This window comes from Siphateles boraxobius, unplaced genomic scaffold (assembly GCF_051911475.1).
Source record: "Siphateles boraxobius isolate OS27281-9 unplaced genomic scaffold, OSU_SipBor_1 5, whole genome shotgun sequence".
NCBI classification, from domain to species: domain Eukaryota; kingdom Metazoa; phylum Chordata; class Actinopteri; order Cypriniformes; family Leuciscidae; genus Siphateles; species Siphateles boraxobius.
In genome coordinates this window covers 5,207,346-5,226,959 of record NW_027509141.1, presented here as the reverse complement: position 1 = coordinate 5,226,959, position 19,614 = coordinate 5,207,346, and the positions used below count along the sequence as shown (strand labels likewise).

The following is a 19,614-nucleotide window of genomic DNA, read 5'->3' as shown; positions in this document are numbered from 1 at the left end:
TGCCACAGAGATGCGATTAACCGTGATGTCGGGCTGCAAATACTGATTACTGATCTGATTATCTCCTCGGGGCGGACCGTTCATGGTCCAACCCAGAATGGTCTTAATTGCATAAGGGCCTCCGTTCGCTGCACGAATCACTTCCCATGGTTCCAAAGCTTTAGGGATGTTATTGCCGATCAGAAGGTCTATATCAGCATCGATTTCTGGCATTTTTATATCTCTCAGATGCGACCATCTTTGGAGGTCTTTCGAGCATGGAATATTACCTCGATGAACAGGCATACTCTTCTGAGTAAAAACCTCAGGCAGGCCACAAAAGTTGTCCGAAACTAATCCGGCTACTTCCAAGTCTGACAGCTTATAACTGTCCACCACTTTTTCTTGTCCCATAGTTCCAAGGAGGATTCCCAGTTTCTTTCCTTTAAGATTAAGCCGATTCATGAGTCGCTCTCTACAAAACGAAGAAGTACTCCCTGGATCCAAAAACGCATACGTGACAAAAGTCTCTTGCCCTCTCTTGGATCTCAAATGAACAGGCAAAATAGAGAGCGTGCAGTCCTGTCCACCAGCCCCAGTCAAACCACTGGACTGAACAGATACCATAGCACCTTCTCTGGTCATTTCCAAGCCACCGATGGCCTGAGTCAAACTCTTTTGTTTAGCTTTGGGGTGGATATGCAACAACGTAGGATGTCTATAATTGCATATTCTACATATCAGTCGTTTTCTGCAATCCTTACTCATGTGCCCAACGCACAGGCATCCAAAGCACATACGGTTCTCCTTCAAAAAAGACATTTTTTCATCTTGAGTCCTTTTATCCAAAAGAGGACAAACGTCCAAAGAATGTCCAGCTCCACAAAACAAACAAGCTTTCATTGGTGAATTCTTCTCTCTTCTATTCACAGACTCCATTTTCTTCTCAGCAGGTGCTACAGCAGTGGCAAAGCTACTGACTCTAGCCTTTGAACCAGTTTGAGGCTTGACCATTTTTAATTATTTTCTTCCTGTCGCAGGTGTATCTTGAATATTTCCAAAGAGAGGATCACTCGCTATCTTAACTTATCTCTAAACAAACTCCACTATGTCCAAAAATGTAGCTCTACGACGAAACTTCTCCTGAATATCACCAACCACACTTCTCCAATGATCCCTCAGCTTATAAGGCAGCTTTCTCACAATAATTTGCATATTTGTAGTTACATTCAGATCACTTACGGCGGTCCCCATGAAGTTGCAACATTCCTGTAACATTAGACTGTAGGCCTGTAAAGCCTTGATATCCTCAGCTTTAACCATCGGCCAAGAAAGCACCTTCTCCATATAAGCGGAGGCCACTTTGAATGGATCGCCAAAATGTTCCTGAAGTAATGACTTTGCCTTAGTGTATCCATGAGACAGGGGCAGATGTTGACAGGTTCGAACCAAATCCCTGGGGTGACCTCTTGTATACTGCTCAAGGTAATACAAACAGTCCTTTTGACTTTGTATTCTCCCTTCTATGTTGTGTTCAAATCCTCTTATGAAGGTTTGATACTCCAGTGGATCTCCGTCGAAAACTTGTAAGTCTTGCTTGGGTAACAGAAAAAGTGACTGTTGATCAACCAATAAAGACGTAATTTGATTTTGCCTTTCCAAAACTGTGATAAAACGACGATCAGGATTATTCACAGTTACAGGTGCAGCTTTATATTTAAGGTGAGTAACTGGTGGATGAAAAGCACCCTCTGATAGAGTGAGGAGACCAGCATTATCTGTGACAGCAGGATGAAAAGATAAAGTGGATGTATCGTCTCTGGTCACAACAGCATGCAGCCCAATTTTGTTGTGTGTCTTAGGCCTCACAGCAACATAACCTGGAATCAAAGGTTCCTCCACAGTCTCTAACTCCTTCACAGCCGATGATTGACCACTAAACTCAGGCACAAATGCTGTGGCGTTCTGACTTAGCTGTCTTCCTACTCCTCTTTTAAGATAGGAATTCATCCCATCTGATCTCACCAATCCATGAGACGCACAAGATACTTCTGAAGCCTTGAACACACTTACTCTAGCCATAGATGCTGCTAGCTCCATGTCCAGATCGAACTCCTCCTTCTTTCTCCTCAACAATTCCTGCTGTTCTTCCAAGGCATGCTTCTGACTCAGCAGCCTTTGGCGAGCCTGAAGAGCAGCGGTCTCAGCCTCAGCCCTTATTCTAGCTGATGATGCAGTAGACATAGATTTACTCACCACCGTACTGCATTTCTTTGACCTCACTGACACATTAGAAATGCTATAACTTGGCCTAATATCATCTTCTACTGTATTTTCCATAATTTTAGATATATGTGCCTCATTTGCATTGGAAACGGTAGATCGTAAACATGGGGCATTAACGCCCTCTACAGGTATGTCTGGCGCATTCAACAGCCATTTATTTGTCTCTTCAACAAAAGCGGTTTTATGTTCTTCAACGCTGTCAAACCAAGCTTTTTGTTTTTCCTGTTCTTCAGGTGGGAGCATAGAAACCAAAACACCATGAAGTTGACTTGCATCTTTAAACAGGCTTGATATATTTTCAAGGTGTGATTGTATATCTTCAGCACTATTAGCACTTTGCATTAGGTCTTTAATCTCTCTAATTGCACCTTTAATCTTTCTTTCTTTTGCTTGACGTTCTTCTTGGAGCTTTCCCAATTTATTTTCAAAAGCCTTAGCTGTCAATGATACTTCCCTTTTCTTATTCAACCTGGTATCACTCAACTCCATTTTATCTACAAGATAATCCACAAAAAATATCTGCTAATGACACTTAAACAGCACACTTGAATTAAATTTCCACTCAGAAACAAAATGCGATGCATTGGTCTTGGTTTCCCTCTAACTTATCCACGAAAGCTAAGCTAAACTCAACCCTAGTCTTCTGTGCGTACTAGCGGTGGGTATTTATGTACCTCTATACCGATAGTCTTGAACCAGACTAACCGTCTTAGGACGAGAACTACGGCGGCACTCCCAAGCGCAATGCTTCACCCGCTTGACGCACGGACCAAAATACTACAAAGGGGGTAATAAACAAACCAGTACGATCACCTTATGTGAGAGTACCGCTGAGCCTAGCAGGGAATTCTTTCATTTTCTGACCAGCCATCCACATTGTTTACAGTATACTTTTCAAATACAAATGGCTAGTAAACAAAAATAACCATCTATAATAACAGAACATTTGTGAATGAAATAAGTTTTACACGAGACAAATGCTCGTTCACGTCTATCATACAACATTGAACGATATCAAACCTCCAACGTTAACCAACAATACGTTTGAATCTGCGCTTCGTAAAACTTTCTTTTGACATAATATAGCGGCATATACTCCAAAAAACTATAAAAAGCCGCAGCAGGCTAAGACACGAGGAGATTATACTGAAGACGCGTCACACTGAAGCATTACATCTGATGTTATCTTTATTACTTCGTTTCACCAGCAGAAAGAACAAACACCAATAACTTACTTTGTAGATGCATTCCATCAACCGAGTGAAGCTACATCAAACAACGCATAGTAACAGATAATAGTGGTAGTAACGGCATTGCCTTTAGTGATGGTCAAAAGAAAGTTTTTCCCCATGCTCACCCTGCAGCCATGCTCCAAACAACCTGCCCTGCCCACAGGTGAACACACACGCTAATATATACACACCACACCCCCTCACGGTGCCATAGTTACAAATGACGTCACACCGCGCGTGCACATACACAACAGTATAGATGAAAAGAGAAATATCACAAAGGACTATGCAAACCCAATGTATGGCTCCTACAGTGGGTACTCGTTCCCCCAAAGTGTCATTCGACGCAGTCCGAGTTCCCTCGAAAGGGAACGTCCTCGGTTTACGACTGTAACCCTTGTTCCCTGAGAAAGGGAACGAGGCCTGCGTCCCTTCGCCACGCCTTCCCCTGCCTGGGAGCGCTTGCTTCATCACAGAAGCTGACATCTCATGTGTGCCGGCGTCCTTTATAGCTTCCGCTTGTATGCCGTCACACATTACGTCATCAGAGATTGGCTTAGTTTCATTCATACTTCAGAGGCGCTACGCTGAGGGGCGTTCCCCCAAAGTGTCATTCGACGCAGTCCTCGTTCCCTTTCTCAGGGAACAAGGGTTACAGTCGTAACCCGAGGATGTTTTTTAACACTCGTCCACAGGTGCTGTCAGGCCCAGGGCTCTTATGTGTATTGCAACTCTGAAACATTTTCTTTACATCAACCTCTTTGATGGAAAAGTTATTAGTTGATTTCAAGAAAGTTCCTTCATCACTATCAAGTATCATTTATCATGCCAAGGTGCAGTTTTCAAGGCCAAGGACGGCCCAGAGGCAATCTGACTGACATGTAAAGCATCCAATCACAATTTGTTTTGTTCATGGTCATGTTAAGGGCCGTGAAAATGTAAAGTTGATGTCGCTACAATAACAGACAGATGTGTAAAATTTTCAGACGTATTTTAAACAGTCCATGCTGTGAATTTCACATTCTTCACATTCTTTTGAAAATCCAGCATTTAGTTGATCCTGATAAGCTCTAATTGCAAATGCACAGTAGTAAACACCACAGCTTCCTTCTTCCATAAGGCATTTTGACATCATGGCACCATAATCGGAATGTGAATAGATTCTCTGTAAAAGTAACATTTTGGAAAATGGCTTAAATGGCTTCAGAAAAAAATGGTGCAAAGTGTTCTTGTCCTTTTTTGGTCATTGAAAGGGATGGTATGGAAAATAAATGTGTGAAGATTCTTTACAATTTCTCTTTTTGAGTTCCACAGAAAAAGTGGAATCATACACCAACAAAATATTCATTTTTGAACTATTCCTTTAAAATTAAGTTAATGCGTCAAATTGTCTGTGATCGGAAAACCAAACACATTTTTTACCCTATTTTGTGATGGGCTATCATGTGCAAATCAGATGTCTTACTAGTAGACCTTTCAAAGAAAGGGATTCGAGGGAATGAATGATTGAGTGAATGAAGCAGTGCACTTAGTGTGAAGGGGTTACAGAATACTCTGAGGGTCTGCCAGAGGGGGCAGGTACTCTCCCAAAGCCTTAATTGAGTGCTGATTGAAAGAGTTACTCTAAGGGGGAGGAAGGGATGCGGGCCTGAGCCAGAGGTTTTGATGGAGAAAACACTCTACAGTGCAACACAGGACATAAAAAAGACAAAAATAGAATACCCAGGCCACATCATGTTGTGACTTGTCAACATGATGTTCAGTCTTGAATTATTACCATGTCTGAACCAATCAGTGTAAGAGAATTGTCTCCCGAGACACACAGAGGCTGGGATCCTCAGCGCAATCAGACCGACATTGTTATAAGATCACGGCGTGATTCTTCTCTACTATACTTTTAAGTTTGAGTACCTAAAATGCTTTTGCAAAATAGCATTCACAACCCACAGAAATGAGTTCAGCATTTTGAAGCTCTTTCAATCCCGTGAACAAAACCACCCTTGGGGGCAGCACTAGGTTCTTGTTCCTCTGGCACCCGGTCAAGACCATACGAGGACAAGACAGGGTTTGGACACAAAAGCTTCTACCCTGTTTCCCTCCAGAAGGAGCCCAACTGGGTTGTGTTGGCAGTGTGGGAAAATGTGTGGCACAGAAACTTACAATTGCCGATTACTTAAATCTGACCTGGGTAATTTACTGTACCAAACGACAACAAATGCATCTTCACATTAATGAAACAAATTCATTGCCCTTTGTGACAGGAAGTTTTTGTCTTTTAAAATGTTTCCTTAACAAACAAACTCTTTCTCGTTTACACCTTAATGTATTGAACTGCATTATGATAATCGCTGTACATTTCTTAACCAAGTAATCCAATGGAATAAACAAACCAACTGTGTTAAGATCTGTAAGAATATGACAAAGGAGATCCTTTAATCCCAATGCACCTCACAGTATGAGTGAGGCAAAGCTCGTCCAGCTCACTAATTCACACCCTTTTCAATTAGTCTTGTAAAATGATTACATATCCACATCCAAAAACCAAACCATGGCCACTGCAATGAGCGAATCCCCCACTAGGCTTTCAGATGCATGCGTGTGGTTTTACTCAATGAATGGACTAATGTTTAAACTCGGCATGAAACTTTGACGCACGCTGACTTTCTCCCAACTCTCCCTGGTCAAACATTTAAGCCCCACATTCACAGGTCAGCCCCATGACATAAATCTACCGCTGGCTTATGGGAGAAGCGCAAACAGCCACAAAAGACCTGCGATGAACAGCTTAGTAAATGTCTTGAATGCTGCAATCTGTATAGCAGTCAAAGGAAAGGAAGAAAGCAGTTTGCTATCCGCCAGACATAATTCCTCACAGAAGAGAAGAGGCGAGTGGAGGAACTCTGCATGCTCCTCATGAACGCTCCACTTTCCCCCTGTGAATACAGAAATCAATCTTGGGCAGGCTGCTAAAGCCTCACCATGAAGGAGCATTCTTTCCCCTTGCTTCAAGGCCAAACAAAAGCCACTTCAGGAGATATAGGCCTTGCTGCCGAGCTTTTCTCCTGGACCTGTACAATGTGAACCCATTTATTTTTCCCCACACATCCTTCTTCCTTTCTTTCCACTTTCTTTCTGGCTCATTGAGTCCGTTAGACTTTCTTAAAGGCTGCTGGAAGAATAGAATCCAGAGGAAGGCTAGTGACTGAGTTGCAGAGATTGGCAGAGGGACACAGGCCCTCATAATGCAATGGATTGTGGGTACAAGGCGAAGGTAGAGGAAGGCCAGAGCTGCATTTTGTGGTCCAGACACAGGAATAAGGCAAACTGTTTGTTTTCCAAAGGCACTTTTTCACAGTAGTTTGGTTTGAGTTTACCAATAAACCATTTGGTAATTGTGAGGATGAACCTTTGTGCATCTACATTTCCGTTCGGCTTCTGGAAGGTTACCGGTTTCTGTTCAATGGCCTTATTGATGGCTGCCTGTCTGATATGCGAGTCTGTAGTTTTGACAGCTGACATTCTCTCAATATAGATCTAAAGCCTCAACGTGTCATTGTCCCCTCAAAGATTTACCACTTTATGTGCAGATAACGTTTGCCTTTGAGCCTTTTCAAATCACTGGATCCACATTGTTGCTGGACATTGTCACATACTGTATTCACACACCGTTCCACATGTCAGAGTTACGCCGATGACATCTCATGCTGTATGTCTCACTCACCCAATTGATTCCGTGCTGAATTGACTGCATAACATTAGGGTGCTATTCATTCAAGTCTCTCATTGAGATATCTCCAACTCAGCCTCTCACTCTTAACATCTACACACATTCAACACCATTTCTGGTCACTGGACCTTTTGTTTTTACCTTTCCAGTTGACTTTGGACCTTTCCAAATGCAGAAATAGCATATGATCCAAGCTAGAAGTAGACAGAAAGCGAGCTCCCAGCGAAGGCTGCCAACTTCTTCAATTCCAGAGGATATCTTGAGAACACGGCGTCTAGAAGGGAAAACATTCTGAATTAATTACTTTTCAAGCAGGCATGTAACATATGAACAAAGGTCAAGAGGACAATTACGTACTGCAAGGTTCATTTTAGCAGGTTTCTAAGGTTGCTCAAGGGCTCGACATTACCTTTTTTGCTCACCAGCCACTGTGGATAGTGGTTTTCCAAAGTTACTAGCCACTCAGCATTTTCACTGGCCACAATTGTGACATCGATACCATGGGTATTGTGGCCTATGATAGGCTGCTATCACGTTAAGACCTAATGCACGGATCCATTATACTGTTACACATGCGTTTTGCTTTCTCAACTGTTTACGTTCACTTGACTATGTTTACATCAATACTCGCCATGACCTGCATTTTGACATCATTGTGTGTGTATTAGATTGTTAAAGTGCTGTAAGCAGCACAAAATAACTCAATTTAGTACTTAGAGTCAGCTTTATGAAACGAATTAATGAGGGGAGGTGGGTTTGTGTGTCGACTCGCTGTCGCTGTAAAAGACCACTACTGAAAAATGAATATATCATATATAAAATCCAATATCTTTAACACCCGCATCAGACTAAATTGAACACTTTCTGATGCGCACAATGTGCAATGACTCCAAAACATTGGTACAGGTACAATGATATCCATAAAAATTCCAAAAGCCTCTGACTTCCAGGAGAGCCAACTGCGCATGCCCAACTATTTGTCCAAACTTTAAGGTGGTCTAAAGTTTTGTTTAACACTGACTGGTTGTGACGCAATGAATTGCAGGTTTGCGAGGAAAATCCACAATTCTTTCTTGCACTGCCATTTATCATCTTTGACATGTTCTTGGGTGACATCGACTGCCTTGGTCATGCCCCCTTTGAACAAACTTTCACCATTCAACCTCAGAACTGACCGCTTCTGTGCCTCTCAGTACTAGAGTCCTGCATGCTCAATGTGTGAGGCTGAGGCCAGCAACGTGCTAGAACTGTCCGACTGCTTCCTCTGTGTTTAGCCTTGAATATGAAAATGTGTTGAAAAAAACAAGCCAACTATGGCAAAATTTGTGTCCATACCATTCCTAGCTGTGCAAGTGCCCTTTTGATGATTGTTGACAACAGCAATGCAAAAAGAATGACAAATTAGGGTGAAAAGGATTATGGATTTCCATGGATAATAGGCAGTAATCGACTGCTCTGCAGATAAACTGTGCCAAAAGTTGCCTGGAAAGCCAGTGTGTCACTGGGCATATTAATTTTTTTGTGAATTGCTGGTGATCCCAGAGATCCCCCTGTTCTTTATAAGAATTTGCTCCAAACAGCTACTGATGTTTCTGGGAATATGTACAGTATCATGTATGTAACACTGCTAAACAGTCAGAATCATACTCACTCCCAAAACTCAATGACTGGTGATGTGGAATATATGTTGGTGAAGTTGGCAATGCTTTCATTGTTATAATCCACACAGTTTTCTAGAAGGCAATTGTTAAAACAATTTTGTCAGTTTTTCATTCATGCATTACAATGTTTTACTTAATTCTTATAAATGCTTGCTTGTATCCTACAAATATACCAACCCGTGTTCCAGTAGTGACCACACGATGCCCAGGGCAGCTCTGATGTAAAGCAGTTGAACAGGTAGAAAATGGCCCAAGACAATATAACCACATAATAAACATTCAGGTGGGCTTCGATGACTTGGGTCGCATAACCAATGCCTATAAGAGGACATAAATAACCATTGCTTAAAGACAGGAAAACATGCAGTTTTACATCCTCTTTTTTATAATCCACTGTTGATGTATGTTCAACCTAATGAGTAGGAATGTAACAATGAGACAAATGTGAACTAGGCCTTACCTTCGAAGAGTGGGCAGACTTTTCGCCAACATGTGATGCCCCCTTCACTTGTGAACTGACCAAGCGCTGTTTCCAGGAAGAAGACTGGGATCCCACAGCAGACGAAGAAGATGACATAAGGCACAAAGAAAGCACCTAAAAATGGACACATACAGTTACACCTCTCATTCCATGGACATAAACATAAGCCACCACATTTATTTAATAGATTTATGCAAAGATAGCCTATAGAAACAGTTGAAACCTGTTTTTTTAAAAAAAATCTAACTCTGAGAGTAACAAATCAAGGACAAGTGTCATATTCAATGAAGGAATATTTGAGAGGTTCCATTAGCTGCTGGATGTTTCACAGGCTGTGTGGTTTTAATGGTGCATTGTGTGCTAATATCTCTCTATACATTATGTTGTACTGCTTTTGCACTGTTGCCTCAGCTATATCAGCTGTATGCCTATTCTGACTTTAGTAGTAAATCACATGGCCACAATAGCTCTTATAGCTGCCCTTTTAAAACACATTGCAACTAAATCCAAAAATACAATGGCGTTACCATATAACCTATATTCTTTTCATGTTTACTTATAATTCATTCAACACCAAAGTTGTTAAACCAATGTGCTATCTAGCTTAACTTTAAAAGCATGGGTGGAAATAAAGATGAAATAGTTGTGGATGGACTTTAAAATACCTTAGAGTTGTAAGGTTTACAAAAGGGAAAGAAGAAATATATGTTGCATAAAGAAGCATGTTCATATCTGCCATGAATGGCAAAGAAGAAGAAACTCCATCAGCCTTTGACAGGAGTTGGTGTAGTGTGTCATTGAATGAGAATGAATGAATAATCTCTTACCTCCGCCGTTCTTGTAACACAGATATGGGAACCTCCAAACGTTGCCAAGACCGATAATCTCTCCAGCCACTGACAGCACAAACTCAATCTTATTATTCCACTGTCCTCTCTCATTCACCACCTTCTTATCATTGCTGCGCACTGCGCTCGGGCTCGGCGCTTCGGGGTCCATCGTTTCATCTGCTTTTCCATTTATTATGGGGATCGTCTTTTCGGCTGTCATGACGTTCTCCAGCCTGAAACATATGGATTACACCTTTAACTGAATTACATGTCAGCACTGGGAGCGGAACCATTTAAAACAGGTTGCCGAGCATAGACGCGTTAGAGACCGTTCTTGCGTTCATTTGGAACAGAAAACAAGGAACGCGTTTTTATATCAGCGATGATTTATCAGGAAAAAGCCTGCTTTGTAATCTCGTCCCATCGTTTATGGTAGTGTGTTCTCTTTTTGTCTCGCCGGGTCAAGTTTAAGAAAGTTTAAACGCGCGCCTGGTTCTGTTCAATATCTATTCTAACTGCATCTCGTTGTTTATGAGTGCAACTTCGCGTTCTGCGTGAACAGCTCCTAAACTGATTCTAATTGACTCGTTTAATTTCACTGAAATGTAATTGTAGAGCGTTCCAGGTTGTCGCGTCACGTCTTGATTATAATGCAAGCGTTCTAGTTTGACGCGTCGCGTCTTTATTGAGTGTTACAAGCGCGTTATGATCTGTGTGTTTTGGCTATTGTACACGGCGTGATAATAGTTTGAATAGCAGGAAATGTATAGAGCACAGTCATTGAAAGTAATTTAGCGAATTTAGGTAAACAACATTTTAATCTCAGAGCAAAGCAAACCCCACTCACTCCCATCAGAGTGAACGAGCTAAAGCTCACTTACCGGGTTAGGTGGGACAGTGAACCTCCTCAGATCACCCAAAAGCTACCCGCTTTGAGGGATGCTTCAGTCTGAACCCGTTTGATGGAAAACAAAAAAGACAAAAAATAATAAAAGTGAAATCCCTAATGGATGTCACAGTGTTGTGACTGTGGCAGTGAGCTGTTCACTACTGATGTGATCCGAGCTCAGATGATCTGATCTCCACCGCCTCTCACTGGAAAGGAGCCATGAGTCTACAGTACAGATCACACCTCCTCAAAACACTCACAGCCAAACTCCTTACAGTCTATACCAAACTATCAGAATATTCCAGTGCTTAGTGTTTTTATAGTGTTGTCTATGATATATGTATGAGAAACAGCCTTAACTTGTTCACTGTAATCTAATTTACGTACGGGTATAGAATAAAGATTTGAACCTGAACTGTCAACTATGTAGGCCTAGATTGTTCATCAGTTGGTTGTAATATGAGTATTTGTAATATTATATTCTGTCAAAGTTCCATGAAATTCCACTTTTGAACTTAAGATAATATTATTTTATGGTTGCGTATGAATTATTAATAATATTTTATTATCTTTATTTTTGTCTCAGGATATAAATGAGAAGGATTTTTACTCATTGTTCTCATTTTAACCCGCTTTTTAACAAGACATATAAATTAGGTTTAGTAGATTAACAGTTGGTCCAATGGCGCGCCGGGGTAAAAGGCGCATTTGACTTTATTCTCTCTTAAACCACTAATCATTTTATCCCTTAAAACTCATCTTTGATCACCAAAATTACATATTTAAACGTTTCTTCCTTGAAAAAAAATTCTTCCTGCCTTAAAATATCTTGAATGTAATTCGACACCCTTGCCTCATTTAGTATGCGTGGGTCTATGAATATGCAAATGAGCCCCACCTCCACTCACTCACTCACTCAGAGATCCACTCGTTGATGATCACACGTTGATCTGATTGGTTACAAGGTAGTTTGTGACGTCAGAAACACCAGCGATTTCAAAGCGTGTTTTTGAGACTGTCTTTGGTTCACTGCAGTTTTAGGCTATGTTTACACGGAAATGATCTGAAGAGAAAACGCAAAAGTGGCGTTGCGTTATCACTTTTTATTCTGCGTTTAGACGAGCGTTATCGGGGGAAATCCGCGTGCATATGATGACGCAAAAGTGTGTGGAATTCGATGTAGTATGCACTCCAGGCGGCTAGGTGTCAATGTGAAGCACTGCGACACAACAACACCAATATCTGAGAATATTTTGTACAACTGCTGAAAAGACTCTTGTACGTTTATCAGAGCTGCTATGGCAACTTGAAGGTCCAACGTATGGAAATAATCCGGAATATTGGGGTTATTTTCCTGTAATGGCGCATGCCTGTGACGTAAACACGTACGCGACAAGAGCCACAGTGAGCAGATTTGCGCTTTTACTGTTTAGATGGGAACGCGACGGTGGATCGTTTTTAAGATTTCCACTCTGGAGGGTGGTTTCACTTTTTTGCGTTTTTAAGCCTCCAAAACGCCGTCACCGTGTAAACGAAAGGCACATCCGATAAAATATTTTTACGTTTTCACCCAGAATCGTTCTCGTGTAAACAGGGCCTTAAAGAGAAAATACTCAGCAATGATGTCGACTTATGAATTTACACATGGTTTGACTTAAATCATTTTAAAAACACCACATAGACATAAACAACATTAAAAGTTGGATTTTCACCACAAGGAACTTTAATAACCGCTTTTCAAGATGCACATGGAAATTTGGCTGATCCTTGACACGATACTGAACACTGAACAGCAATGCAAAGTTGATCCTGTGCTAATTTAATTTTTATTCAAGGTAATTATAGCAGTTTTTCAATATCGGAAGAATATGTAAATGTATGGTATATTTGGGGTAAAAAGTGCCCCTGCTGTTGGAGTGAAACACAATAATTAACACGATAATAAACAGCTGGCTGACTTCTCCATTTGTTGACATGACATTAGATTCAGATGGTGAATATAATATTTCAAATTGGGTTTAGACCTTACAGATAATCACCATATTTTGAATGAAACCATCATATTTAAAAATATGCTATTAATCACATCATATAGTAAAATATATTAATTTTTCACTACTGTAAAGCTTTATTAAATACATTAAGGGAGTAGTGAAAAGCAATTTATTTTTAGCATGTGCTTTAGCCCGTTGTACTAATGTAATCATGGAGGAATCAGTAAGGGGTCCGTTGCATCTTAGCTGGACCTCGTCATTTAGAATATTATTATTATTATTATTTTCATATATTATCCTACAAATATTGTGGCAATGGTGAATTCAGAATTGCATTGAAACATTGAAGTTAAATTTCTACATTGAAATGGTGTATTCTGTGACAAGGCCTCTGTGTTTCTCATTCACTATCACTGCCTTTACTTAGTCTGGTAATTCTGGAGAAAACGACTAGCCTCGAGCTGCAGCCGCTACAAAGGCTTTCTCCATGCAGCTTAATGAGTCTCATGGATATCTGAGCTCCGTCTCTCAACAGGAAGAACTGCTTGTATGGCGGGAGCTCTTAGTTCCCCTAGTGTTCTGAGCAGCATGGAAAAGACTGACCCAGTCACTAAACACCCCTCAATTAAGGGTCAGTTGTCATTTTAACTTGAATGAAGCAGGACGCTGCATAGAGAGAGGCCACCAAAGATGCTGGCAACCGCTCTCTTGAGACGTTATTAGCTGATATTTGCATTTTTGTAATAAGTAACCAATAATTAATTTTCTTATTTGTCGCTTAATTTTTTGGAGTGATCTTGTAGTTGTTATTATTAAATAACCATTACTGACATAATCATCCAGTAGCTTTCCAAAAATCCATGTCTAAATGTGGCCCCTTGATTTTTCAAATCATAATTTATGTGCTCCTATATCGACGAACCAAGGCCAAAACTTAGTCAGTCAAGTCAAGTCAAGTCATCTTTATTTATATAACGCTTTTTACAATACAGATTGTTTCAAAGCAGCTTTACAGAGAAAACAGGAAAATAATGTTGTAATAATATTGTTAAATATAAAAATAAATGTCCCCAACTAAGCAAGCCAAAAGCCAATGGCGACAAATTAATATGTAAGTAATATGTAAGTATGCATATTAGGTTAAGAAGTATGCATCTTAATCAGACCAGTTCACAAATGCATATATATGTAACATATATCAAAATTTGTTTATTGATTTATTTTCTTGTATCGTATGCTCTAAGCATGGACATAACATAATAGACCACAAATGTGTAACATTCTGTCCAGTGAGTTAATGCAATCATTATAAATGCTTCAAATGTAAAAGGGTCATGAAATGTTCGGCAGTGTGACATGCAATCATTAATCTAGAATTTCTAACATTTGTTCATATAGTTGTCATACACACATTTTTATGAGCTCACAGTAAATAAGAGTCTTCATGGAATATTTGAACTTCATGCGTCAGCGCATGACTATTTAAGTGAACTGGGAAAAAGAAAAAAGAGGCTCAAATGTGATTAAAATGGTGTCATACTAAAAGTGACCAATGGTGGCATCTCAAATGCCACCAAATACACATTAACAACCTTACATCTAGATAAAATAATAATAATAATAATAATAAACATTTTTTATGTTACACCCAAGTGTAAACTGTAACGTCAGATAGTGATGCTCACATTATTACATAAATTAAAATATGGGCAAATTGTAAGCAATTTTATTATCCAAGCGCAAAATAGGTGAAAATGTCCCACTTTACCGATTGCACTGTCCCAATTTACCAGAAAACAGCTGTAGAATGAAAATAGCTTATTATCCTTTTTTAATTTATAAAAAAAACACACCAGGAGATACAAGAGACCTTGAGCATTTGTTTAAAACATTAATAGCATAGGTAGAATATATTTATTTGTATTTAAAACACATTACCAAAAAGTCACCCAATTTGACTTCACCCCTATATCTGTACTGAAGTCATAGAATAAATGAACCATTCAGATGAATCTCTATTACTGGGATTCTGCCTTGTCTGTCATCAATTATTACATTTTTCAAATAAATTGTCAAAACACAATTTTTAATAGAACAGTTCATTTAATATTTTAAATTAATGGCACTTAGTATAGTAATGATAACAAAAGTAATTTATACATCCATCACAAATCTTCGCTAATAATAAAATCATTTTGTGCAATAAAAACTAAATAAGCCAAAGTTTTTATTTTGTAAATCTTAACACATTGTCTGATGCATTATTGTCTGGCACATGCTATACAGTATATATCAAAATATATTAACAATTTAAAAGTAAATGCACATTGTTCTTCCCCATCTAACAACTGGAAATTACTTTATATATATAAACTATAATGTTTAATGTGTTTGCCTTCACTGTTTTAAAAAGCTGCTGTATTGAATGGATCATATTGAGTTAAATACTTGATAATTTATTTACATGATTGAAATTTTATGAAGTTTATGTACTAAAATCTTTACAGCAGAACCCCATTCATTCACATACACAGTAAACGGATCAATGTGAAAATGATGCATGTGGTGCTGATATTATTTAATATTATTTAGTATTTTTTCATCCCCAGTAACATTATCATATTTTGTTCCTTCCCACCGCTGCCCTTGAAATGATATGCTATATGAAGTAAAGTCATTGTTACTGTAACATTTTCCTGTAAAGCTGCTCTGAAACAGTCTATTGTGAACAGCACAATACTGAATAACATCAAATTGACTTGCTTTCTTGTGTTATGTACAATAATGAATGTGTGTGGTGCAGTTATAACTCACAGATAAACATATGTGTAGAAATGCATTTAGATGGAGCAGTTACAGTAATAGAATGCATGATCAGGAATCAAAGGATTGTTTTTCTCTGATCCTGGATAAAGCTCCGGGAAGTGTCACATCTCTCCCTCCTCCAGGAGGTGCTGTTTACATGTAGTGTCCACGACCTGATGCAAGAAGCCCTTTCCAAATAGTCTATTGCTCTCTGATGCTCTCTGATTTTCTGGAAAAAAAGAAAAGAAAAAACACTTATTCAAATATTCTGTTTGAAACTACACTATGATGTGAAGGGAATGACTTTTAGTCTTATTGCCTGTGGTTTTGGATAATTTAGTCCTTTGGAAAAGGACAATCCAATTGTTTTTATTTTTTTTTAATCTTTATAGTCCACATAGCCTTTATGATTAGGCTCACATGGATGTTTTGCAATAGGGGATAATCTTCAGAATGGATTTAAACAGTGTAAAATGTGTTTCATGGAGCTGTGAGCTGGCATTAGTAGCTGAAAGCAAAGTCAAGTTAACCAACTTATGTAATAAACACACACTCGGGAATGTGGATGTGTAGAACTTTGTGAATGACAATCAATTGTGTGTAAATCCACAGAGCTTGATCATCTGGACACACAGCTCATTGTAGATGTCATTCAAAACATTTTTCTTCTTTTAGTTGTACATACACACAATGACTATAATCAAGAGTTGATTTTGGTACTATAAAGTAGAATCCCAGATCACATACATTTCCGGGCCTCAACTATGGCACATATGGCTCAGTTTTGGCACATGGGCTGTGGAACAGATACGGCCCATATGCCATTTGCTGATGCCAGAACTAAGCCATATGTGCCATTGCTGGCCCAGATGAGGCCCAGATATGTATGCTACCTGGGTTTTTGTTTTATAGTTTTTAGTGTGAGTACAGGTTTTAGTGTGAGTTGTGGCTTGCCGTTTGTGGCCCATGTGACCTTTGCTGCTGCCAGAACTGAGCCATAGTTGGCCCAGATGGGGCCCAGATATGCATGCTATTGACACCCACACTCAGGTTGAGTCATCACCGTCATTCCCTGTGGTATTTGGGCCAGAAGAATGTGGGAGATGTGGGCCGCAACTGGGCCAGATGTTATTTGCTATCTAGGAATCATGTGAAGCATGCCAGTTATAAAATCCCAGATCTGTAAGACTGATCAATAGGCGTTTTCCTTTATGCAGTACTTACACAGATGGTTAGGGTTATGTGACTTGGATAATAATCTTTTCTAAAAGTCCCCGGGCCCCTGCCTGTCCACTGAGAGAAATGGACATCATCACCCATAATGTTCTGTTCCACAATCAGATGTAATTAGGGATAATTACAATTTGGACGTATCTCCTTTCATTGTGTAACTAAGCCCATGAAAAGGATGGACGGGAAACACATATATCACTGCGACGGGATGCATAAAAGGTGTCCCCTTGCTAAGCATTCAGAAGAGCCCATTTGAAGGCTTTGGAAAGACACAAAGCTGAAAACAAGGTTGAGCAACACAAACAGTGCGAGTCTCTATGGCAATGTTGGTTCCAGGGAGGAGAATAACTAGCCCTTGTGTTCTCTCTTTCTCTCAGGCTGTTAAAGGGTGAAGGAGTGAGCAGAAAAGGAAGTTAAACGTCAGGGAAATGTGTGTGTTCTCAGCGGAGAAAGCTTGAGATAATGATGTCTTCTCGCAACAACTGGACCATAGAGCCTTTGTCAACAAAATGTACTTTAATTCTCATAAGGAAATGTCACTTTTATTCTGCCACACTAAAATATCACTCTGATGTTGTATTTTTTCTTCTTGCCAAACATATATGATGTTCACACATGCCATTAATGCATGTGAACAATTGCAACACACAAAGTGTCAAACTTCATTTATGATAATGACAATGGAAAGGCATATTTAAGAATAATGAGAGTGAATATTTATGAATAAATATACATGTATTGAGCTATCTACTTTCTGAAAGATTAAGTTTGCATGTGTAATATTCACTGCAAAAAATAGCAAAAAATAAACAATTAAAATAGAAAAACAAGATTATTTTCTGACCACAAGGGAAAATATTTGTTTTTGTTTTAAGCACACTTACAGTTTTTTTCGATGACAGTGAGCACAACTGGAGCTACATGTGCAAAACTCTAACTACAGTCTGCACTACCAACATCACCTGAGCTAAACATTTCACATCACCTGCAAAACTCATTCCAAGCAACACAACTCTTAACACATGGCTAAAAACAGGCTCAGTGAGCCAAACACTACACAACCCTAACTGAGATAGCACACTGTCACTCAGAACACAATGAGAGTAAAAACACTACACAACCCTCACTGAGATAACACACACTGTCACTCAGAACACACTGAGAGTAAAAACACTACACAACCCTCACTGAGATAACACACACTGTCACTCAGAACACACTGAGAGTAAAAACACTAGCATCAAACACCAATACAGAAAATACAAAATTTTCATCTTTACAGTTTGAACAATTTCAGTGACTTCATACAAAGTAATATTTTCTTCAAAGAAAAGAGTGACATTCTTTCACGTGATTTATTAAAAATTTTAGAACATAACAATTCTTTAAGGTAAATGAAAATTAGCAGTTTGCTTCAATAGTCTGTATTAATTTACGGAATTACAGTAATGAGAAAAAAAAGGGTAGAAACTATAAGTACATACTGTAATTCGAACAAATAACAAACAAGATCTGCTTAGCCTTTCAGCTGAAACTACAATCAGCAGTGTTTGAAAGGCGCAAGGCTGAAATCGATTCTGTTTTGAATGTGTGGTTCACAGTTTTGACATCAGTGTGTTAGCATTTAAACAAAGTGCTGTAAATCTACAGTGTTGTGCAGGTTGTGTTTAAAGTCATGGGATAAGTGTGTAGAGTTTTGAAAACGTCTCGGTTACGTATGTAACCCTAGTTCCCTGATAGGGAACGAGACGCTGCGTCAAGCTGTGGGAACGCCTCTGCGTGTGTGCATCATGAAGCACGTATGGAATCAGTCCAATGGAGAGACGGAACGTCATAGGCGGGTGACGTCATCGACCAGGAAACTATAAAGCACCCCCAAAACACAAGCGCGACAGCTTCTGATAGGCCTGAAGGAAGCGCTAACGGGCATGCTGGGAGTATGGCAAAACGACGCAGCGTCTCGTTCCCTATCAGGGAACTAGGGTTACATACGTAACCGAGACGTTCCCTTTCAAGGGAACTCGAGCTGCGTCAAGCTGTGGAAACGCCAATACCCAAGTCGCCATAGCCGCAAATGACCGTCATGTGGGAACTAGCGCACAGAGGACGGGAGCACCTGCGCCCCAGGAGTGGAACTTAAGTCCAATTCATAGAACTTAACAAATGTATGCGGTGAAGACCACCCAGCCGCATCACAAACATCACTTAGCGATACTCCTGACAACAATGCTTTAGAAGCAGCCATACTCCTAGTAGAGTGGGCTCGTACAGCCAAAGGTGAAGGCTGACCAGCCGACTCATAAGCAAGTGAGATGGCCTCAACCACCCACTTGCTCATTCTCTGTTTAGACGCGGGACACCCTTTCCTGGGTGGTCCAAAGCACACAAATAACTGTTCTGATTTCCTCCACAGGGCAGCTCTGTGGACGTAAGCGTCTAACGCCCTAACCGGGCAGAGTAGGTTAAGTTTCTCCTGATCTGATGACACAAACGGAGG

At 39.8% G+C, this 19,614-nt stretch overlaps 1 protein-coding gene across 4 annotated transcripts in view; it reads right to left on the bottom strand.

The window, feature by feature from the left end:
* slc6a11b (solute carrier family 6 member 11b) overlaps window positions 1-11,291 on the bottom strand; it is a 62,167-nt gene extending 50,876 nt beyond the window's left edge. For 2 of the 4 annotated variants that reach the window (XR_013194800.1, XM_077202622.1), the window contains exons 1-6: window positions 11,078-11,287; window positions 10,194-10,429; window positions 9,346-9,480; window positions 9,063-9,203; window positions 8,876-8,957; window positions 7,366-7,498 (exon numbers count right to left, since the gene is read on the bottom strand). Coding sequence is in view for 3 of the 4 variants with exons in the window: in XM_077202622.1 (XP_077058737.1) it covers window positions 7,366-7,498; window positions 8,876-8,957; window positions 9,063-9,203; window positions 9,346-9,480; window positions 10,194-10,416 (714 nt within the window). In the remaining variant the exon portion in view is untranslated. Of the gene's footprint in view, window positions 1-7,365; window positions 7,499-8,871; window positions 8,958-9,062; window positions 9,204-9,345; window positions 9,481-10,193; window positions 10,559-11,077 lie in introns of those variants that run through there. The other 2 variants (XM_077202623.1, XM_077202624.1) reach the window with 2 other exon arrangements.
* Between the last annotated feature and the right edge of the window lie 8,323 nt (window positions 11,292-19,614).